The sequence below is a fragment of the Thunnus thynnus genome, chromosome 12 (genome assembly GCF_963924715.1).
Source record: "Thunnus thynnus chromosome 12, fThuThy2.1, whole genome shotgun sequence".
In the NCBI taxonomy this organism is placed as follows: Eukaryota; Metazoa; Chordata; class Actinopteri; order Scombriformes; family Scombridae; genus Thunnus; species Thunnus thynnus.
Genome location: NC_089528.1, coordinates 17,031,223 through 17,053,975, shown reverse-complemented (window position 1 = coordinate 17,053,975; position 22,753 = coordinate 17,031,223). Strand labels below are relative to the sequence as shown.

Genomic DNA, 22,753 nt, shown 5'->3' with positions numbered 1-22,753 from the left:
AAAGAAATATGGATTCAAAAATACAATGAAAAGAGGGTGTGGGTGGAAAGAGAGGAATCGTGGGAATGCAAGATTGCACCTCCCTCAGGCAATCGAATTATCCTATGGGCCGATGGTTCCTCCTTATGCGTCGGCTGACATTTTCCTGTAACCCCATCCCGAGTAATGCTATGTGATGTGTGTGACTGGCTTCTGCCACGGCCCTGAGAGGCCATGAAGCCCCAGGGCCATTTGCTTTTGGCCTGCAGCATCCTGGGAATTGTTTATTTTAGCTCTGTCTCCTTGTTTTTGCCTCTCCTTCTCATTTTGCTCTTTCCCTCCTTGTCTCTCCTGCTCTGTCCGTTTCTCTTTCTCTCTATCTGGCCCAGTGGTGTCTACTTTCAATTAGAGGAGGATGCTCTTGTATTCTTCTGTGAGACAAAAACCCCTGACAGGTGACTCTTGAGGGGTAACTCAAAACCATGCCTTTAGTCTCTTCACACAAACTGTTGGTTTTCCAGCACCTTTCAGAGGACACAAAGGTAAACGACAACCAGAGCTGCCGGCGGTATCTGTTACTCAACTGTATATGTTGCTCTGTGTGATGATGATGAAGGGTGGAGGGTGTGTTCAAGAAGGAAACAGTTGAAAAGCAAGATGCGCTGTGTGTTGAGCATGTGTGGAAGAGAGAGAGAGAATGGGAGAGAGAGGAAAGAGATTTAAGGACAGAGAAGATGAGATGTGTGATATGAGATAATAGAATGATATTCAAAATATATCCCTGGAGCTAGAAGTTAAAAGAGAACATTAAAAGAGAACATATTTTGATCGCTTATGGATATGTAAGCCAGCACACCAATATTCCCAAACTTTACTTCATACTGCAGAGCCCTTAAGGGCATGTGTGGAGGCGGGCAAATCCGCTATACACAAATAGTGTATGTGTGTAACTGTCGACATGTGACAAGCAGAAAAGGGACAGTGTTGAGAGCATAGCCTTTTATGACCCAACACACTTTGACAGCTTGGCCATCGCTTGAGGACACAAGCAATGTTGCTTTTTCATCTGACAATTTTAAGCAAAAAACTCTCCCTCGATGGATTTGATTGTTCAGAGAGCCTTTGTGGCTGTGTGTTAAAGCACAGAGACAAAAACATGTCAGTAGCCAGTACATTGTGTTTGCTGTTAGCTAGAGGAGTCATACTGTCAATCTGTAGGACAAAAAGTGAGATGAAAGTGTAACCAATATGATGAGAATGCTGCTTTTATGCAACACTGCACTCTGCTGGTAGAAGGTGATAACACCTTGAGTTATACAGCAGCAGTAGTGAGATTTTCTTAACAGAAGACTAATGTTACCTTAGTTCCCGAGAGATGCAAGTGTCTGTGTGCTTCTACCCTTGAAGCAGTTGCCTTATTTGGACCTAAGGACATTGTGCACTGACAAAATTTAAACATCCCAGGAGGGGCATACTTTGAAATATGGCCACAGGGTGGCACATTAGAATGACAAAAATGTAGATCTTCAAAGTGAAATCTGCCTGTGACTTGGAAATCAGCTAGAGAGGAGAGTAATGGATGTCATTAGAAAAAAGGTCAGACTGTTGGTGTTGGATTGAACCAAATACTTAAATCAGATGTGAACATGTGCAGTGTTTTTCCTAGTATTTGTTCTTTATCAACTACAACATGAGAACACACTTCGCCTAAAGTGTATGTGCATGACAGATCAAGAGATGTGGGCACTGTTTTTAAAAAAAAATCTGTTGTGTGTTCACATCCAGTATTTGCTGTGTGTATGTGCAATTGGCCTGTAAGCTGTGCGTGTTTGCATACAAACAATGCACTCAGTCGACAGCCCGCAGCAGTGCGCATTCTTGCTTGGAGAGTACATGTCCTCAGGCCTCGTTCCTCCGTCAATGACCTCTGGTGAAGCCATTATTTTCTGCATTAATGATGAGCAGCAGCCAGCGATGAGAGAGATGGACTTTGTCCTGAGGCACAGTAGCGCTGATTATGGGCAACAACAATGCCGGCAAATAAAAAAAAAGAAATAAAAGAAAGAAAGAGAAAACTCTTCCCACAAGCAGTTCAGAAGACTAGGAGTCTTAACGGCAGCACAGAATAAGCTGCTCTTGCTCTATTGACAAGATGGATCAGATAACCTCTGCAGCTAGAGGATTACTCAGAATAAACTTTATTAAAGTTTACCTATAGCTTGTTTTGTCATCCAGTGAATTCAGCACCTCCTTGTTTGCAACCCAAGAATCAACAAACCAGTGGCAGTGACAGCATAGTACTCTTATCAAATTCTTACTTGAAATCCATTAATGTTCGGCAATTAGTGTGTGTTAAAACAGTAAAGAGTGAGTCATAAAAACCCTATTGAAATTACTTTTGCCATTTTTATTGCCCTCCTAGGATTTAATGACATCTGTATGGGAAGTAATATCAGAGCTTAATCGATCCTCTGACATCAACCCAAACACCAACCTATAAGACTCACAAACAAGACAAATTGCAGACAAAGTGCAATTGCTCTAGTCAAGGCAGCCAGGGCACCCACTCAGGAAATCCTGGCTTGGGGAGATGACTCTAAATGAAGGACTTTACCATTCACCATTATGTCTTTGGTGAGAGTCAGAGGGAACCCCCGGGGCTCTTCAGCACAGCACGGCACAACTTTTCAAAGGGCTCCAGATTAAAGTCACTGAAAGTTCCCACTGGGGTCTGAGGCCAGGATCCCATTAAGCAGCCCTACCACACCGCCGGCCATAATTGTGTCGTTGAGAATTCAGAGCAGCGGTTGCTTGATAAGCGAATTTAGGGTGAAATAAAAAAGGAGAGGCAAAAAGGGGTCTCGTTGGGCCACCATTAGACACTTCATTCGCTCATCACTAATTTGTTTTAAATGACTGAGGGAGAGGTGAGCACTTTATAAAGCTATGGGAGCTACTTTTTCTCCTCCGTTTCTAGGTACAGACGGGTGACAAATTAAAGGAAAATTCTGAATAAATGAGTGGAGAAACATGACGAATGCAGATGTTTCTACACAGGTGCACTGCATAGTACAATTAAGCAATTAACATCCAATCATGCTCTGTGGCATGTATGAAAATGCCGAGCAGGCCCAGTTGATTCTGATTTTGTATCAAGATGGCAAGAGGAAAAGATCTAAACGATGAGGGTTCATTTTTGGGGCACGGATGGCAGGAGCTTCAGTCACAAGTGACATCTGCATTTAGATCTATGGGAAAGACATCAGTATATAGGGTCGGAAATTGTGGTTGTTGATGACCGTGATGCTCGTGCATTAGTGTGATATGTAAGGAAAAACAGAGGAGTAACTCTTCTTCAGGTGACTGAGAATGTCAATGCAGGATGTGATCAGACTGTGTCAGCAAGAACAGTCCATTGACAATTACATAGAGAGGGATATTATAGTAGGGTTGCACTGCATAAACCCCTCATTACAAAGATGAATGCACATTTGAGAGTTCAGTGGTGCAAAAACCATAGACACTGGTCTACAGAGATGTGGAAAAAATATGATATGGTGAGATGAGTCATCACCACCATATTCTCAACAAGTGGCCGAGCGCATGTGTGGCGTACACCAAGAGAGCTGTACAGGCCTGAATGCTTGACCCCTTCAGTGAGGGGATCTGGTGGATCTGTTATGCTGTTGGGGACTTTTTGCTGGCATGGTTTGGGTTCACTAAATACAAAGTTGTTGTGAGTGATCACCTTTATCCTATGATGAAACTTTTCTATCCTGATGGGAGCGATCTCTTCCAGGATGACAATGCCTCTATCCATAGGGCACAAGGGGTCACTGAATGGTTTGTTAAGTATGAAAATGATGTGAATCATATGCTATGGCCTTCACAGTCACCAGATCTCAAACCAATTGAACACCTATGAGAGATTTTGGACCAACGTGTTAGACAGCGCTCTCCACCACCATCATCAAAACACCAAATGAGGAAATATCTTTAGGGAGAATGGTGTTCATCCCTCCAGTAGAGTTCACAGACAATGCAAAGGTGCACTGAAGCTGTTCTGGCAGTATGTGGTGGCCTAACACCTTACTAAGACACTTGATGTTGGTTTTTCCTTTGATTTGTTTGACAGAATGCTAATAAATGGAAAACATTGCACTTTATAGCCACACACACACACACACACACACACACACACACACACACACACACTATACTGCCACGAGTGGTGTTTTGAACTGTAGTTATCTTTATGGTAGTACTTGCTTTGCAGGAGGATAATCAATAAAGGAAAAAAAAAAAGTAGGAACCAATTCTTCTGTTTTTTTTTTTAAGTCCCTCCACTCTCATCTTGCAGATACTGGTCAGTGCAATACTAGTAATGACAATATTACTCATGGTTATATACTAGGTAGACACTAACCAAACTATTTGGCATTCTGCTTTGAAGCAAGCTAGTTCTTTTGAAGCAATCACACTAATTCATTCCAAACTAGTTTTGCATTCAACGTGAACAGATGTTACAAACAAGTCTGCTTTTATTGAGCATTAAGTTTCATTATGATTCTGAACGTTACAAATGGTTGTTTTTAACATTTGAGATTCATCACCATCAAAGCTGTTTGGTGAATCATATAAAAGCGTCCTGTAGGTGTATTTCAAGATCCAAACCATAACTTGAGACCTATGTATGTGCATTTACACATCAGTCTATTCAATAGCTGGAAGAATAAGATATTCTCTGCAACTGCTGCAGTATCACTCACTAATGTGTGCAAATCATTTGATCATCAACAGATCTCAAGTTATGATTCAGCTCTTTACAATGAAATAAATGACGAGTTGTAAACCCTCTGAAACGTACTAATATTTGCAACCCAAATATGCTATTGTCTTCCAAGTGCAATAAAGAAAAACTATCAACTGTTCAAGTGGATTTTTTCTGCTTCTTCTTCTCTGCCTCTTCCTCTTTTTCCTTCTCAATCTCAGCCACCAGGGTCTCGATTTCCTTGGATTCCAATATCTGCAAACACCCAAGATAGACATCTGTTAGCCTACACATAAAACAGGTAGAAAACAACACAAACGTTTTGCAGAGCAAAGTAGCAAGATCACCTTCAGTGGCTGATTCCGTCTGATAACAGCAAGCTCAATATTTTTCCCTCCCGACTGGACGACCTGCAACAAAAAAGAAATACTTCATGTGACAAATTCAAATAATTCAGCACTTTTTGACCCTTGTAGCTTCCTACTCAGGTTCATGTTGAGAGGCTGAGAGAATGTTTTGAGGTTATTTAAATACAATTTAATAGACCAAAAAAAGTCCTTGGCTAATGTAACTGTTGGGTTTTATTAATTCAGAAACAATTTGCTACAGTTGATTGACAGTACAAAGACTTAAATTGCGTGCAATTTTTAGGATGATTAACTTGCATCTCATTTAAAAACATCTCACAATACATACAGCAAAATTTCACTGCCGAAATAAGGGATTTATTTTGTTTGCTTCAAGATTCATTTTCTCCCATATTTGCCAATGCTAAGACAGGTTTAGCCAATCATAACAAGCAAAGTCACACATGGAAATGTAATAATAACGGCAGATAACCTCATGGTTTGTCTGGCAGCAGCCAGCACTGTTTGATAAGGTCAGGACTGTCAAAATGCAGCACTGTCTTGAAATCACATTGTGGTAGATGGAAATACTTTGATGTGACAATTTTACCAGCTAATTTTTAGCATATACATTTATATGCAAAAGTGTTGGCATATTTTGGTGATTTTTTAATTGAAAAGCAAACACTTTTTGTAGTCAGCTAAGAATCTTTCAATTCTTGTATTTGGGATTTTCTCCCATTCTTCCCTGCAAAAGGCTTCTAGCTCTGCAATATTCTTCAGCAATCTTACATGCACAGCTCTTTTAAGATCTACCTACAGATTTTCAATTATGTTTAAGTCAGGGGACTGTGAGGGCCATTCTAAAACCTGCAGCTTGCATCTCTTGAGGTAGTATTTGGTGGATTTCAAGGTATGTTTAGGATCATTATCCTGTTGTGGAAGCCATCGTCTTTTCAGCTTCAGCTTTTTTACAGATGGTGTGATGTTAAATTCCAGAATCTGCTGGTATTTAATGGAATCCATTTGTCCCTCCACCTGTGCAATGTTTCCTGTGCCTCTGGCTGCAACACCACCCCAAAGCATGATGGATCCACCTCCATGCTTAAAAGTTGGCAAAATGTTCTTTTCATGAAATGCTGCTCCTTTATTCTCCAAACCTTTGCTGATTGTGGCCAAAGAGTTCTATTTTAACTTCATCAGTCTGCAGCACTTGTTTCCAAAATGCACCAGGTTTCTGTAGATGTTCCGATGCAAACTTGACGGATTTTATGATGATGATGCAGGTAACGTTTTCTTCTACTGACTCTTCTATGAAGGTCTTGTTTGTAGCATCACTGCACAGTGGAACGGTGCTCAACCACTCCTGAGTCTGCTAAATCTTACTGCAGTTTTTTTCCAGTCAAATGGGGATTTTGATTTGCCTTTCTGACCAGCATATGTGCAGTTCTCTCTGAGAGTTTTCTTCCAGATCTCATCTTGACCTCCACAGTTCCTCTAAACTTTTACACTGTGGAAACTGCAAGCTGACAACACTTTGCTATCTTCTTGTAGCCTTCCTCTGCATTGTGGGCATCAATAACATTCATTTTCAGAGTCTTACACAACTGCTTAGAAGACCCCATGGTTGCTGAGTGTTCACACGAGGTTTGAAGAGTCAGAGTATTTGTTAAGCTTTGAAATTGGAAACAGTTGACATTTCCTAATGACAATTGTTAACATGCCTCAGGCCTAACAAGCTGATTAAGGTCTGAGACCTTGTAAAAAGAATCTGAGACTTTGGAACTCTTCAGGCCCAAATGCGCTGAAAGGATGTGCCCATTTTGAAGTATATCTCTCGTTTTAAATGGCCAAACAAATCTTGTTTCAATTTCGGAGAGTTAAATGAGGACTGAGAGAGAGAGTGAGAGAGTGAGAGAGAGAGAGAGAGAGAGAGAGAGAGAGAAAGAGAAAGAGAAAGAGAGAGAGAGCGCGCCCGCAATAGTGATCAAGCAAGGAGTGGGAGCAGCGGTAGAGTGAATTAAAGAAATAAAGCAGTTTCTGATTGTTTCATGGTGGTTACGTTCTAAAGCACAAATAAATAACCATCAAACACTCAGATGATTTACTATGGAAACAGACGCTCTTAGTTTTATTTTCCTACTCTGCATTTCTCCTTTTCATTCATTCATTACATCCAACTAATGCAGCAGTTAATACGAAACACAACAGGACAAATCTGTGTTGGTTCTGTGGGGTTGGCATTTCAAATCTGATGCCTATTACACTTTCTGTATTATAAAACATCTAAAGCTCACAATAGAATTCTTCTATGATAGCATCTTTGGTTAACTATCTTGTAAAGCAGTTAAGTAATTACCCAGTTTCAATATATGTAGCTGATAAAGTGTGCAAGTTCAAATACATCCAGGCAAGGACTAAATTTGACCTTACCTCAAGCAAAGCTTTGATAGCCAACTTGATTGCCTCATTGTCACCAGCAATGGCTTCGTCTGTGTAATTCTTCTCCAGAAACTCCCTCACGGTTTTGGCACTACGACCAATTGCGTTTGCCTAAAATTTTTCAACAGTAACACAGAAAAATCGATTATTAATCATTTTAGGGTACCTGGGTGCTTATTGTATAAGCGTAACATAAAGTAATGCACAACGAACAAAATCACTGACCTTCCAAGCATGGTAGGTTCCTGATGGGTCTGTCTGATACAGCCTGGGAGTCCCATCGTAGTCAAAGCCAACGATCAACGCAGAGATGCCAAACGGCCTGCGCCCATTGCTTTGAGTGTAGCGCTACAAATATATTAAAATATATATATATTAAAATTAAAATATATACATATACACATATATGTGTGTGTGTGCAGAGATGGCTGTAATTTTTCGTTCTTACAAATGTGATGTTTCTTAAAAATGAAACCGTTAATCAGGGAATAGAGCATACAAACTGAAACCAATATACTGAATATGAAATCAGAGAAATTACTTAAGAGTAAATCAGAAATTAATGGTAACATAGTGAGTACCTGTTTCAGTGTAGCTATGTAGCGTGTGATGTATTCCACTGTAACAGGGTCCTCAACAGTAAGCCTGTGGCTCTGGCACTCAACCCGAGCTCTGTTTATCACAATACGGGCATCTGCTGTCAGACCTTAAAAAACATTGAAAGAGGTTCAATGGTTACTACAACATACAAGGAAAATACAACAGGAAACTTAAGCGACAAAATCCTAATGTGTGGTATATAGATATCTGCAATGATGTAGTGTTTGTTACAACTAATATTCAGAATGTACTGTAATAAAGTGAGCTGTGGCAACATATAACTGGGTGTAGCCCATTGTGCCATGTTACAGTACATAGGGTATCCATTAATCAAAGATTTAAAATTGCTTTGTTGTTTGTCTTACCTGCAAATGCCATGCAGACATGCTCATCCAGGGCGCATATTTTGCGGACAGTCCTTTCCTCCTGCAACTTTGCTACCGATTTCTTCTCAACACCAAGTACAACAATGTCTTTACCTCTGATTCCCACCTGCACAGGAAAAAAAACAAAACAAATTTAAAACATTAGTATACAGATGTCACTCCCAGAGTTTGGCTATTCAGGGGGGAGAAATTTATACAAGTAAAATATTTACATAAGTGTGGGTATGACTGTATGAGTAGTAAAAAGCAAAAAAAGAAACTTTAAAATCAATTGAGTTGACAGTTCACGGTCTTATAGGTCAAGATAACCTTGCCATGTAGGCCTAAAGCCCAGTACAGTTCTTTTTATTTCAAGTCATGTTTGATATTTGAGGGCGTTTAGTGAACAAAATTACACACATAACTGAATATTTTTTTCTTCAACAGGTTTCAGGAGCCCTTCCCGCCTAAACAATGCCCTCTACAATAAATATAGTGCTTCCTTTCCTTTTCCTATTCCTTTTGAAATATTCTGTCTTTAGATGGAAATAGATCATTTATTAACCTCAAAGGAAATTTAGGACGTATGTGGTAAATATAACCTTGTTTTGTAATATATGTATTATTCAGCAATTCCGTAGAAGGTTGTAAACAATGCATTTTTGATGGTTTAGACACAAATCCAACACACTTGTTACAGCCAAGTGAGCTCCTTACCAGTATCACTCCCTAATTATTACTCTCAAATTTCAACAATATATTTTGAAGAGTGTAAAAGTTAATAACGCAGGTTTCGCTGGACTTTCTACAATCAGATTTAAATCTTCCAAAGTTTTCTAAACAAACTACAAATTACATTTAATACTGCGGAGGTTAGCTGCAACTACAATGACTCCATCACTAGCTTTAGCTATGTTAACAGACCTATCGCTGGACTTAATGTACTTGCGATAATCATACACACAAACTAAATATTTGGAGATACGTCAATATGTCAATGTGATTTTATTGTTTATGCAATAATGGGAGCAAAATTCAACTATACTAGCTGCGTTAACACTACATATTGTTCCTATGAACTTGCGTTTGTGAACGTTATCACACTGAAACTGAAACTATTGTGAGAGTGACACAGCGACAAAATGCTTGCTAATGATACTCTCTTTCCCATCTTCATTAACTTCTTCTATTTTCTGAACTAACGTTACATGTAGAGAGTACGCATTAGCTAGCAGTCCATCAAGGTCGTAATATCACAACGAATTGGGTTAAACAAGAGAACTATCGGAATACTTGACTAATAACAGTGTCTGATAGCCGCTAGCTCGTCGGCTAACTAACGTTTGCTAACGTTAGCTTTAGCATTAGTTTCATTTTAGGACTTACCGCAGTGGAGCCTTTCTTTACAGCTTCTTGTGCATACTCCACTTGAAAGAGATGACCATCGGGAGAAAACACAGTAATAGCTCTGTCATATCTTGCCGCCATTGCACTGCAAGACACGTACAATCACAAGTATAAGGGGGAGACTTCAACCAAATGATTCAGCTAGTTAGCAACAAGCAAGACGCTCAATCTGTGGATCTCATGGATCTGCCGTGTTGAGAACAGCGCATGCGTATGACCTCTGAACTTGGGTTATACCAAGTTTAGGGCCCGCCACTGGAAATTTGTCATAAATTACATAAAAACTACAGTAGAATGCTCATAAATTGATCACCGTAAATGCTCTGCGAAACAAATCTTTTTAATCTGAACGTTATAATTCAAAAACTTTTCCTTTTCAATATTTGAATACTACGTTTCATTCACTCTGTACATTTAGTAATGGTTTGACGATGTGGATGGTGAATTTAAACACATAAAACGAGGACCAATAAACGTTGTTACCAGGCATTATTGCTCCAAAACTGCCGGTAATATTATCAATATTTAATAGAAATATGTGAAAGCTCTGACCGTGTTTCCCCTATTTGTGGAGTCGTCCATTTCCCGTGGCCTTTAGGACTAGATCTAGACTGTTCCACTATATGAAAAATAGGTAGAAAGGGTAATTCAATTAAACTGAAATGTATGTGTTTCCAACTCTATTAATAGTTAGATTGAAACATTATAATCTATAACAGATAAATTAAATCACAACGTATCCCTGGGTATCAATAATAACCAATAATAATCAACTATGTTTTAAAATGTGTTGTATCCCCCCCAAAAAAACGGACCACTGCATTTCGAAATTGAACCCTATTCTGAACTGTTGATCTGAGTTCTACCAATTTGTTAAGTGTGTGAGCTAATTTTGACGTTTATGCACTTGTTCACTTTCATTTCATAGAGTATCACCATGTCGGTGGCATTTGCACCTCACAGGCAGCGTGGGAAGGGTGATATAACACCCGCTGGAATACAAAAGGTAATTCATCTTTTTTTTTTTTTGCGCGTCGCAGAATGGAGGCTGTGGTATGAGACGCTGCTAGCCGTTGAGCTAATCAATGTAGCAGTGCCCATCCAGGTCTACAGCTCGGGAGCAACGTTGCAGGGTCAAAGCGCGGTGAATATGAACCTCTCTGGAGTGAGGACGGCATGTGTAGACGATGGGTCTCGGGTCGATTTAAAGGATTAACGTATAATTGTATTCCAAATGAATGAAGGCCTGCGGTTTTGTTAGCTTAAGATAGCTAGCTAGCGTCTTTTGTTAGCTAGAAACGCACACTGAGATTTCACAAAAACGCCCCCCCTCCCCCCATTATGTTCAAATCACGGCGGAATAACCATCATCATGCAAAGAAGAACCATACCAAGTTATTCAGTGTCGCTTTATTCAAATTGGTTTCACGGATAACAATGTGATATTAATCTGCTTTTCCTTTGCAGTTACTTGACGAAAACAACCAGCTGATTCAGTGTATAATGGACTTCCAGAGCAAAGGCAAAACAGCAGAGTGTTCACAGTAAGTTATTAAAATCCTTTTTTTCTCCAGACATTTCTGCAATATTAAGTTTATGTGGGCCCTAACGTTTTATTGATGACCCCTTTACTTTCACAGATATCAACAGATGCTGCACAGAAATTTAGTGTACCTGGCCACAATAGCAGACTCCAATCAGAATATGCAGTCTCTCCTCCCGGCTGTAAGTATTTGTCCATGTTCATTGTTTTGAGCAAATGAGTGAATTGTATTTGACAGTGTGGCTTCTCTACCTGGTGAGATGATGTTGATGTTGCTCCCAGTCAGTGTTGAGCCACTGCATGTCAACACATGTCACTTTTAGGTAGATGAAATCCTCCTGAAATTGCTGAACAAATAAATCAGTACATTAGCTTAGAAACGTTATTTTCAGTCAGACAGTCTGACATGTTTCATTCAAATGTATAATTTCCAACACGTAACAGTGTATACAGCCTGAAAGGGTTCATTGCCATTGTCAAATTGTATATTTCTGGTGCCAATCCCTTCTATGTTCACTCTTACATTAAAGGGAGACTCCTATTGGTTTTACACATGAAGATCACATTGAGGTTTTTTTTAGTTTTTTTGGCAGGAGGGCTACTATTCTGCCATATCATGTAGTCTGAAAAAGTTATCCATTTGAAGTCATCATCAGCATTATGGATAGCCTAGGAGCCAGCTTTTCTTTTTTTTTTTTTGGAGCTTGACCTGCTACATCAGTGGTTAAAAATTCCAATATCTTGGGTTTTGCTGCACTAATTTGACCATTAAAAGTCTGTCTCTTGAAAGTCCACTAACTTAATGGAAATTCAAAACTAAACTCCTTAAAGATTAAGTCTTATTTACAGTAGATATTGTTTGTGGAATTATTGCTTATAGAAGTGTCACCTCATCATATCATATAATGTGTAAAGTTGCAGTCGCTCAGATTGGAGTTACTATTAATTCAGTAATAATATGTATAATAATATATAGATCTTTGTGTTTATGGGCTCTCAGTGCGTTCTCTTTTGGTGGGCCTACACCTTATGAGGTCCTTTATCGTTGCTGGCTGTGACTTTATTTAGAGCAGTGATTATATGACTATTTATGATTACTTATCTTCACTTTCAAACATGCAGTATCTTTTAAAATTTGCTATATAACAGCTATACTATATTATATTATTTTTTGTACAAAGGTCTCTGCTTTTGTCTGTCTCTTTTTATTCTCAAGTTTTCTCTTTTGAGGCCCAGGCTCAGATGTGTTTCTAGCACTGCTGCTGATGTGTGTTTTTATATCTGTATTGTGCGCCTGCAGCCACCCACTCAAAACATGCCCATGGGCCCTGGTGGGATGAACCAAAGTGGACCCCCCCCTCAGCCTCCTCACGGTCACAACATGCCCTCTGAGGGTATGGTCAGCGGTGGCCCTCCAGCCCCACACATGCAGAACCAGATGAATGGACAGATGCCTGGTAATTGACCCTCCCCCCCCCACCCCCCCTCTAACATCCCCTCCTCATCTTTCTCTCTTTTTTCTTTACCCTTCTTCTCCTTCAGTCCCTGTCTCACTTGGGTTGCCTAGCAACACCACAGAACTGTGAGGGAGGTCGCTGTGCTGAAAGATGATGTCACCTAGTTGCCAGCTCTGGTGGTCTTGGACTTCTACTCCTTTTCATTATAGCTATCCTGTCCTCGTTAAGTGTTGAAAATTATTTGTTGTTTTATTTGTTTTTTTATTTAGAAATCCTTGTATTATGTTCCAGTTAAGCATTGATATAGCTGTTTGATGTTTTACAAAAGGATTGGTTGCTGTAACACACAATGACTGTAAATTCTAAAACAGTAAAAGACCAGAGCGTCATATCAGAAACCAAAACATGTAGCCACTGAAGTGTAATTTTTCCACTGGCATGGTAGTGTATACTTACGCTGTGATCTGCAGTATTATGGTACTGCTTGGGAGCTGGGCCTCACCATGACGTTCCCTGCTCAGAACTGAATGACTCAACTTGTCTCACAAGTGCTGAGTGATAAAACCTTAAACACCTTCTAAATTCAGGTTTAATAAAAATCTGTCTACATTTAAATTTGAGAGGTTTAGTCGCAGATTTTTGTGGATGGATCTGTTTGAAATATTGCAAGGGTGGAATGACTGAAAAAAAGATGAAAAACACAAATTAACATAGACAGGTGAAGGTGACAGATGTTAATTACAGTTTGGGTAAACCTCAGATCTCTAACATGTCATCAATGTAAGCGATGTCCTCTTAACATGCAACTCCATTTGTATGGAAACATATTGTGTACCCACATCACAGCCTCAGACTACAGCACAGCAGCACATAACACAGCGGGACAGAAATTCAATGTATCAATGTATGTATATAAATATTTATGTGGTTTTTCAACAGGAATCATGAATAATCTCTGTTGTTTTCCAGGACCTAATCACATGCCCATGCAAGGTCCCGGTCCAGGCCCCAACCAGCCCCCAAACATGCCCAGTGGCTCTATGAATATGCCCCCCAGCAGCCATGGCTCAATGGGTGGTTACAATCACGCTGTCCCTTCCTCCCAGGGCATGCCAGCACAGAGCCAAATGAACATGACCCAGGGCCAGCCCATGGGAAACTATGGGCCACGGCCAAACATGAACATGCAGCCCAATCAAGGTAAAACAACAGCATTTGTGAGTTTCTGCTTTGTTGTCTGGATTTCTGGGACCTTAATCATCTGTCTTACTGGTGCTTGCTGTTAGAGCTGGGCGATATAGCAAAAAGAAAATGATCACGATAATTTTTTCTATATTGATCAACATCGATATTTATCAAGATATATCATTTGATAATGCTGCCAGTTTGAAGAGTATCCTGATAATCACTGAAGCTTGAAGAAACCAGAGCATTCATTAGTATCGTAGTAACTTTAGAATATAGTTTATTAACATAACCTGCCAAGCTGTGACTACTATCACATCAAATTCCTCTGGCAGGGCGGCAAACATCTCAAATGTTTTAAGAGGTACGATCAAGACAGTATATTTTCTGCTCTAAGCTCTTCATTTATCTTACTGACTGTTATTTTGTGTTTAGTTCACACATCACTTGATTCGCTAGTTTTCTTTCTGAAAAGACACTAGTGTTTTTGGGTAGCTAGCCTTTCGTTACTACCCTGTTTACTTAGCGCCGAGCTTAGCCTAGCTTAGCAGTTAGCTTCGTGCATTCGAAGTCAAAGCAGCCTCGTTAAAACGATGGTGCGTGATGACTGTTCCACAGTTGCAGACAAGAGGTCTCTACTAGAGAGACGTGTCCGTTAGTTAGAGCAGCTTTTTTCAGCTAACGTTACTTTAGATGTGACGGGCACTCCAGATAATCATAGCCCTGCTAATGATAGCACTAGTGTAGCCTCATTGGCTTTGCTTCGCAGTAGGAAATGGAAATGTACTTTGACGTAGAAGCCAAAAACTGCAGACTGACTGGCTGTTGTCGCGTTTATTTCTGCTATGTGATAGGCTGTTAGATCTATTCATATCGAGTAAAAAATGTCCAATGTTAATCGTTATCGACATGAATTTTATTTCAATCCCATATCGAGATCATTTTATCGCCCAGCCCTACTTGCCGCACACTTTTCACCTGAATTTGATAAACCATGTGCTGTTATAGTTTGGGTTTTCCATTGAGTATAATTTGAGAGTGAAATCTGTCGGTGTACCTCAGGCCCCATGATGCACCAGCAGCCTCCCTCCCAGCAGTATAACATGCCACCTGGTGGTGGGGGCCAGCACTACCAAGGGCAACAAAACCCAATGGGCATGATGGGCCAGGTCAACCAAGGGAATCATGTCATGGGGCAGAGGCCAATGCCCCCCTACAGACCCCCACAGCAAGGTATACTACCCCAGAGTGTGTGTCTGTTAGGTGTGCAAGTTGTGAGTGTCAGTGTTTCTTCTCCCTAACCCACCTTCCTGCATTTCTTACTCTTGTTCCTCTCAATTTCCTCTATTTCCACATCTGCTGCTCACAGACATCTTGTTGACTCAAGATGTAAATTAAAGCCTCCAATAGCTTAAAAATTAGTCAAGGAGCAAAACGAAAGCTTTCTAACGAGGAGTAGCGGCCAGGAATCCATCCTCTTTACTCTTCCCCTCAAACAACCGATCCGACAACACCTTGAATCTACTTGTGTGTATGTTGTGTGTATGTGTATGTAGGACCCCCTCAGCAGTACCCAGGGCAGGAAGACTACTATGGGGACCAGTACAGTCACGCAGGACAGGGAGCCTCAGAAGGTAGGAGTACCCTCCAGTCACTTGTAGAAAATCAACAAAAAAATCAACCCAGGACTTGTGTTAAAACACAAATGATGCAAAGAGACTGTGACGAAACCAAAATTTCAGTTTCTTCATTATTTTCTGGGAAACCAAAGTGACTTTGGGCTCTAACAAAGGAAAAAATATCTGATTTGGAGCGATCATTCACACACCAGAGTGTACCCTCTTCCCAAAGCTGCTGCGGTCCATGGATAAGTTAGCACTTACCTAATCTTGTAATGCCACCCCCACCCCACCCCCAGTCGTGCCAGGTGCCAAGTCAGGGACAGAGTCTTGTGGGAAACTCGGTAGTCAATGTCTTGGAAAGACGAAGCTGTACCAAAGTTTATTCTAGTAAATGTTAATTCTTCAAATTATCAAGAAAAAAATGCCACAATTGATACTTTTATTATGACTTGGCATACTACTTTTTTTTGCATTTTTGGAGTAGAAGCCATTTAGTGTATTCATATTCAGTAAGTGCTTCATAATGTACCAGTTTCAAGGGGACTGCCATTCTTGATAAATATGCATGTTTTCTGCACATGCAGAAAATAATGCTTGTGATTTGCAAAGGAGCAGTGATATCGAGAGTAATGAGCCACCAACTATATTTGAGAAAAGTGCTAAAGTCCACAATAAAAATTTGTTGTAAATAAACAAACTGCCACTTTTCTCCATGCTGGTTTGCTTAGGGGTAGTAAAATTACAGTAGCAGCCACGGTGATAGATTACAGTTTCATGAGAAACGACTCCTTCTCTTTCTTTGTCCAATTAACATTTACTTTTTTGTTGTTTGTTTTGTTTTTTTTCCTCTGCTGCCTACACTGTTTTCCTTTGACCTTTCAAACACAAATGTTATTCCTTTATTGGTATAAAGAATTTCAACGAATAAAGAGTTCTGAAAACATTCAATACAGTAACATGGCTGTCTCAAAACTGCACCTTTCAAAACACTGTTAAATGCATCTCTTTGTATATTAGATGAGGTGTTGCTGGATACTCACTGAAGTGTTAAAGCAGTCAATGCTTGTTGAGCTGTGCACGCCAAGAATCCTTTTCCTACTTGAATTTTCTGCACTACTATAGTGTGTGTCATTTCTGCCTTTTTGTTAATAGCATCTTATTACATACTGCTGTTTGTTTATTTTTTATGGTTGTATATGTCAGATAATGTTGTGTTGCAAATACAGGTACATCCTAACTGATCTCTTGAGTTGCAGTTATATGGAGTCTTTATTCAGTGTCTACCTATCTGCTTTGCTGTACTTGTCAACATGCTGCTCACATTGTCTGCTATTGCCCCCTGAAGGTAATGCTCAGTATGGCCAACAGCAGGAAGCATATCAGCAAGGCCCTCCCCAGCAGCAGGGCTACCCTCCTCAACAGCAGTACCCAGGTCAGCAGGGCTACCCACCACAGCAGCAGGGTTACGGTGAGTTTCCTTCTCTGGGAAAGGGACGCATTTCATCCTCTAGGAGACGCTATCAGCCCTTTTTGGCTGCCTTTTTAAACTGTTGAATAATAATTCTTCCTGAGCGAGCTGGTGGTTACTGCCCCTTGGAAATGTAACGGTGCCAGACACGTGTCAAGACATCATCAAGAGCAAGGAATTAAAGGACCACCTTAATGAATGGTTAGGGGATTGAAGCTTGGTGGAAGAGAAATTTAATCACTAGTGGTGGCTGGCACCACATTAGCATTTCTCCTGGTGCTTCAGTTTGAAATGACACACTGTTCTGTGGGAGTGGAAGAGGAGCTTTGGCTCTTTATATGCGGTCTATGGTACAAAAAAGTCAGGGAGACAAACCTTTTGTTATTTGACTTGTGCCTATTCCTTACCTATATTTTCTAATTTGTGGGTATGTTTAATGTGCTCATGGCTATAGGGTGTAACCAAGTTCCACGGGATGTCTAAACAATGTTTGTCATACAGTATTTAATATTGGAGGTCCTGCAGCTCTTTCGTCTTTTTCCTCCTCTTGCCATTTTTCACTGGAACTTTCCATCACTCACCCTCTGTCTGAGCCAAAGCTCATGTTAGTAATGAGCTAGCGGAGAGGCAGAGGCTGTGAGGTGAGATCCATCTGGCACACACACGCTTTCTCTCGCAGGCCCCCACAAGGTTATGCTCAACAGCATAAGACATTATGAGCGCCTAACGATGCTGCGTGGGCCTCATTTGACTTCAGCCCCAGTCAAGCTTTGCTCGGTCCTTCACAGCGCCTGCATGGATAGCTGCAGTATATGGGGGTTGATAAAGTGGAATTTTTTTTTTTTTTTTTTTTTAATGAAGCCTGCTCCTCTAATGAAGACCAACAGAATCTCCTTGATGTCTCCTTGCATTAGGGAACCACTGCCTGGCTCCAACCTGACTCACTCATTCTCATTCATTACTGAGTCAGGTGTTGTGGAGGCAGCCCAAACAAATTGGTCTGACATATCCACCATCCTCTCTTTGTCATCCATCAGCTTTTCTTTTTTTTTTTTTTTTTTTATTGCAGCCCATTAGCGATAGTAAACTAACAGGGATTCCCTAGAGTTCTCAAAGTAACAAGTGGGAGATGGAAACGATTAATGAGAAAAACTTGGGCTGTTTTCACACTGGGTTCATTTGTTTGAGTCCAGATTGTCCCACCTCTTTCTAAGCAGGTGTTCAGACTGAAACTTGCAACAAGTCAAAAGATTACAGCATCTCAAAGACTTGCAACACTAAAGAGTGTTCACTTTAAAATGTTTTACTAAGTACAATATTTCAAGCATAAATTTGGGCAGAAATCACTGTACAGTTTTGGACTCAGCACCTAAACAATAAGGTTGTGAGTGGTTTTTTTGTTGTTGTTTTTTTGTCCACACTGATTATTGATTACAATTATTGAATTGAATTGCATTGTGACTACAAGCGAACACTTCCACAGTTAAACTGGAACTGATCTTTTTAGCCAAAAAAAAAAACTCCCAAAGTTTGTTCTGACTGTACTCAATGGCATTTTCAAACACTTTTAGGTTTACTCAAGTGTGTCATGCATGCATAATTTTAAAGTGAGATATCAATATTTGTCATAGGCCCCTCCCAAAGTGCCCCAGGACAGTACCCCAACTATCCTCAGGGCCAGGGACAGCAGTATGGAGCCTATCGCCCCCCTCAACCTGGACCCCCACAGGGCCAGCAGCAACGCCCTTATGGCTATGACCAGGTGAGTATACTCCCAATGCTGGACAGCAGAGGACTCAAGTTATAATGTTGATTGTCAGAGTTAGATGTATATTTTCTGTTATTCTGTCAGACTAGAATCAATGTGAGTGAAGTTAGAAGGTAGACATGAAAGGTATTATTTTATGCATGCTATCATCATATTCGGGGTTAAATTTATTCTTCCCAAAACATTGTATGTGTTACTATTGTTTTTAACTTGTTAACTTGAGTCTTAGTTATATATCCTGGCTAATATGGCATGCCAGTTGAGGGAAATATGAGGGCTTTAATAGGATTCTTCCTTAAACTTGATGCAGACTGCTGTAGTGTTTAAAGGAAGATCTATTTGTTGCCCTGTATTTCCTATGGTCTTATGTGAGGACCACAGCTACACTTTGATATCTTTATCTTTGAATATTCAGGGGCACATGAGGAAATAAAGACCCGGGGATTTGAACCCCTGACTAGCTCTGTAAGAAGCAAAGGTAATGGTTGCTGTGAAGACCTCAACGTCCAATCTAGACGTTTGACAACCTAGCCTTAATTTGCATTTGTTATGTTTCTTCTGTCTCTTTTTTTCTTTATCTCTCTCCCATTTTTCTTCTTTTCTTTCTTTTGTTATGTTAAAATATTGATAATTTTCTCTTTTTTTTTAATATTTTAATTTTGTTGGTAACCAGGGGTCGAATTGTAAGTCATGAGGTCCAGAAACACAGCATGCTTAGTCTACAGTGAAACAGCCAAAAGCTTACATGCTTTGGTGTGTCTTTAATCCATGCAAATAACACTGGTATTGTGCTTAACTTATTGAACTCATATTTGAAATGAAATGTTATTTATATTGAACTGTTAAATTTTCCAAATTTGTTCCCATTGTATTTTCCATTAATACCAAACACATACTTCGACCCCTGTTTAGAAATGCATCAAATACTACTGTCCTTGCACTGAATTTATCTCACTTTAAGTACTATCCACTAGTCAATAAGGAATGTCATCCTCAGCCATGCTGCTGCCCAAACCTGAGGTGTCAAGTTAGAATCTAGAGCTCACAAGTTGTGAGGCCATGCTGCCACCTGCTGGTCAATACCAGCAAATGCAGCTATAAATCATGGTTTGCAGTATATGGTTGAAACCACAGATGTTTGTTTGCACCCTCTTTTAAGATTTGTGAATATAAGCTTTTTTCCCTGTGTGTTTTTGAAAAGGTCAAGTAACATGAGTCTGTCACATTTCTCCCCACAGGGCCAGTATGGAAATTACCAGCAATGAGAGATGGTCACAGCAAACCCACACAGCTCTGATCTCTGTCTGAGCTTTGACCTCTGGTCAACTGCTAAGCAGACTTAAATGATGGTTGCAGCTCACTGAGATTCTCTCAGACACGAACATACAACACTCAAAAACACAAGATTCGTTTCCCCCTCTCTTTGGGATTTTATCATTGCCTATAAAATATATTCTGTTTATCATGTCCATTGACTTGATAATGTTAAAGTCCACAACTCACCATCTGGTCCAGTATGTCTCAAAGCAGCAATGCCTTAAAAAAAAAAATGGAACTGCCTTATCCTTTAGCATTGCAGATTGTGAAACAGGCTAACAAAAATTTTGGATATCAGAGATGATTCAAATGTACAGAGTTTCATTCTACTGTGGTGCATTGTTTCTCTATCCTTCAGCTCCCTGTTCATAAGAAGCAATAATGCCAGCAGTAGGGAAATGTGTGGGGGCTTAGAGATAATGCACCAGACGAACTTCCCGCTAGGCCATGGTACATGTCTTAATGTATGTGATGATGTAAAAATATATTTTATGCTTTTTAGATCAAGCTAACTTTGTATAAGACATTGGAAAGTAGTACTGAAGCTGTGTTGTTTATTTCATGAAGTGTATGTGTCAATGTTTTTTTGTTTTATTTTTTTTTATTAATGATGATCCCATCCAGCACATTTTGTTTTTTTTATTTTACTGTTACATTGAATTGTATAACTATTCGATTAGATCTGCTACTTCAATGACACGGACAGTGCATGAATTCTTTGTGTAAAAATGGAAATCTAATTGAGATTCCCTGAAGGACAAATATGAACAACAAGCAGCAAAAAATGTTCAAAGCTGTAAAACACATGTAACAATTGCTGTATTCTGTTTTGGGCTGTTTTTTGGGGGGGGGGTTTAAGTCAGTGAAAAAATATCAAATTTGGATCATGAATAGAATTTTTTTTTTTACAATACCTGATGAAATAATGGCCTGGTTCTTTATTTGACAAATGTGCCCAGAGGGATGATATGTAGCAGACACCTCTGCAAATTGTATTCCTAAGTTGATGCTCTCTAGAGTGTTTTGTTTTTGTTGTTTTTTTTTTCTTCTATACAAGCACCTCAGTCTTGTCCATTGACTGCAAACTGGTGAATGGGAAAGATCTAACGTGGTATCAAATATTTCTGACAAGTACTTAGTTTTGTTAGTCTTGACGATGCTGGAATCCCTTTTTCCCTTTGAATAAACGTCTAAGTTGATGTCATTCAAATAGTGTTGTGTGTGAATAATAAAGTTTGTTACTGTCAAATATGTAACATAAGATGTGAAAATAATGTTCTGAAATGGATTCCTTAATTTCACAGTAAAGACTGGTTGTGCAGTTTTATATCACTGGCTTGGTATCTGTTTTATGGTGCATACTTTATTGATCCCATATGTACAGCGGCATAGAGAAGAGGAATTCATTATCCTCTGATATTGTTTATATGGCTGTTTTAATATTTTGCATTCTGCACCCCATCCACATGGTGGTCACATTTGTGTCATGGCAATGTATAACTGTACATTATAATAAATTGGAAGAATCTTTAATACACTTTTGACTTGTGTTATTTACAGCATTTGACCTTTTTGTGGTAACATAGGAGTGCGAGATCATTCATCCCCAAGACAACATAAACAAGATGTGCACTATTGGTGCCGTCATAATCTGACAGTATGATATAATTGTTTTGTCTTCATCTGCTATCTGGTAGTCAGTTTCCAACTGATAATGACCCTGCCTGGCTCAGCAGCATGTCTGCTTTGTCCAGATGCATTTAGAGAGGTCCAGAGCACATTTACACCCAAAATTACCTTCCGTGTCCCTCTTTCCCCTTCTGCTCCCTCCAGAGAAGGAGAGGGACTACCTGTCACATTGGGGGGAGTGATACAGATGGTACACCAGATGTGTGGCCGAAGCACGTGATGGGAGAGCGGTGTTGGTGTTAAGAGGGCCACGGACTGCTTGGGTTGCCTTGTTGCCGATGATGAGTGTTGGTGTGTGTAAATGTGGGCGAGTGCAGCAGAATTGCCTTAAGAAAAGAAAGTGGTTTGTTAACTTTTTTTGTATGTATGTGTGTATCTATGTTCCCTGCTCAGGTTTAGTGGCATCTCCTAGTCACCCCACCATCCTGCTGCTCCACAGCTGGCCGCCCCACCCTTCCCAGCTGCCACTGGGGCTCCCCCCGGCCCCTCTGCTTGGCAGAGCTGGCGTTTTGGGCGCTCCCCCACCAGTCCTCCCTGGCAGCTGCTGCCCTCAGCTGCGCTCTCGCAGACGGTATTGGGGTCGGACAAAGTCACTCCTCCTGTGACTGTGTCTGGGGCCATTGGGGGAGGATGAAGAGGTGGCAAGGAGACTCTTACCATCTATGAAAGATCTCCTTTAAACGCTCATGAATTTAAATTGATGGGTACATAACTTAACGTGAGGCAGTGGAGGAATTCTGGTTAAGCATGAGTATTTCTGTAGTAGTTTATTAATGACTAAATTCAAGTGTGT

At 40.1% G+C, this 22,753-nt stretch overlaps 2 protein-coding genes across 7 annotated transcripts; one reads left to right on the top strand and one right to left on the bottom strand.

Annotated features, from left to right (window-relative positions):
• Window positions 1–4,502: 4,502 nt before the first annotated feature.
• Window positions 4,503–10,119, bottom strand: psma8 (proteasome 20S subunit alpha 8). Its single transcript, XM_067605957.1, has 7 exons — window positions 9,891–10,119; window positions 8,505–8,631; window positions 8,121–8,245; window positions 7,765–7,887; window positions 7,531–7,650; window positions 5,098–5,160; window positions 4,503–5,005 (listed from the first exon to the last, which is right to left on the bottom strand). The coding sequence occupies exons 1-7, from the start codon at window positions 9,990–9,992 to the stop codon at window positions 4,910–4,912; spliced, it is 756 nt and encodes a 251-aa protein (XP_067462058.1). The 5' UTR covers window positions 9,993–10,119; the 3' UTR covers window positions 4,503–4,909.
• Window positions 10,120–10,730: 611 nt separating this feature from the next.
• On the top strand, window positions 10,731–21,804 carry ss18 (SS18 subunit of BAF chromatin remodeling complex). Of its 6 annotated transcripts, XM_067605955.1 has the most exons (11): window positions 10,732–10,917; window positions 11,379–11,455; window positions 11,552–11,636; window positions 12,755–12,911; window positions 13,881–14,111; window positions 15,159–15,329; window positions 15,653–15,730; window positions 17,064–17,186; window positions 18,818–18,948; window positions 19,370–19,432; window positions 20,193–21,804. In XM_067605955.1, the coding sequence occupies exons 1-10, from the start codon at window positions 10,849–10,851 to the stop codon at window positions 19,385–19,387; spliced, it is 1,140 nt and encodes a 379-aa protein (XP_067462056.1). In that variant the 5' UTR covers window positions 10,732–10,848; the 3' UTR covers window positions 19,388–19,432; window positions 20,193–21,804. The 6 variants fall into 6 exon arrangements, 3 of the variants coding, with proteins under 3 accessions (XP_067462056.1, XP_067462055.1, XP_067462057.1); XR_010930941.1 differs by having other exon boundaries at window positions 10,731–10,917; window positions 18,818–19,432; XM_067605954.1 differs by lacking the exon at window positions 19,370–19,432.
• The last annotated feature ends 949 nt before the right edge of the window (window positions 21,805–22,753 follow it).

Coding starts and splice junctions, on each gene's coding strand:
- psma8 (XM_067605957.1), bottom strand. CDS start 9,992: ATGGCGGCAAGATATGACAGAGCTATTACTGTGTTTTCTCCCGATGGT. Junction 8,246..8,504: donor TGTCTGCATGGCATTTGCAG/GTAAGACAAACA, acceptor ATGTTTTTTAAG/GTCTGACAGCAGATGCCCGT. Junction 5,161..7,530: donor CTATCAAAGCTTTGCTTGAG/GTAAGGTCAAAT, acceptor TTTTTGTTGCAG/GTCGTCCAGTCGGGAGGGAA.
- ss18 (XM_067605954.1), top strand. CDS start 10,849: ATGTCGGTGGCATTTGCACCTCACAGGCAGCGTGGGAAGGGTGATATA. Junction 15,731..17,063: donor AGGACAGGGAGCCTCAGAAG/GTAGGAGTACCC, acceptor TGCCCCCTGAAG/GTAATGCTCAGTATGGCCAA. Junction 18,949..20,192: donor GCCCTTATGGCTATGACCAG/GTGAGTATACTC, acceptor TTCTCCCCACAG/GGCCAGTATGGAAATTACCA.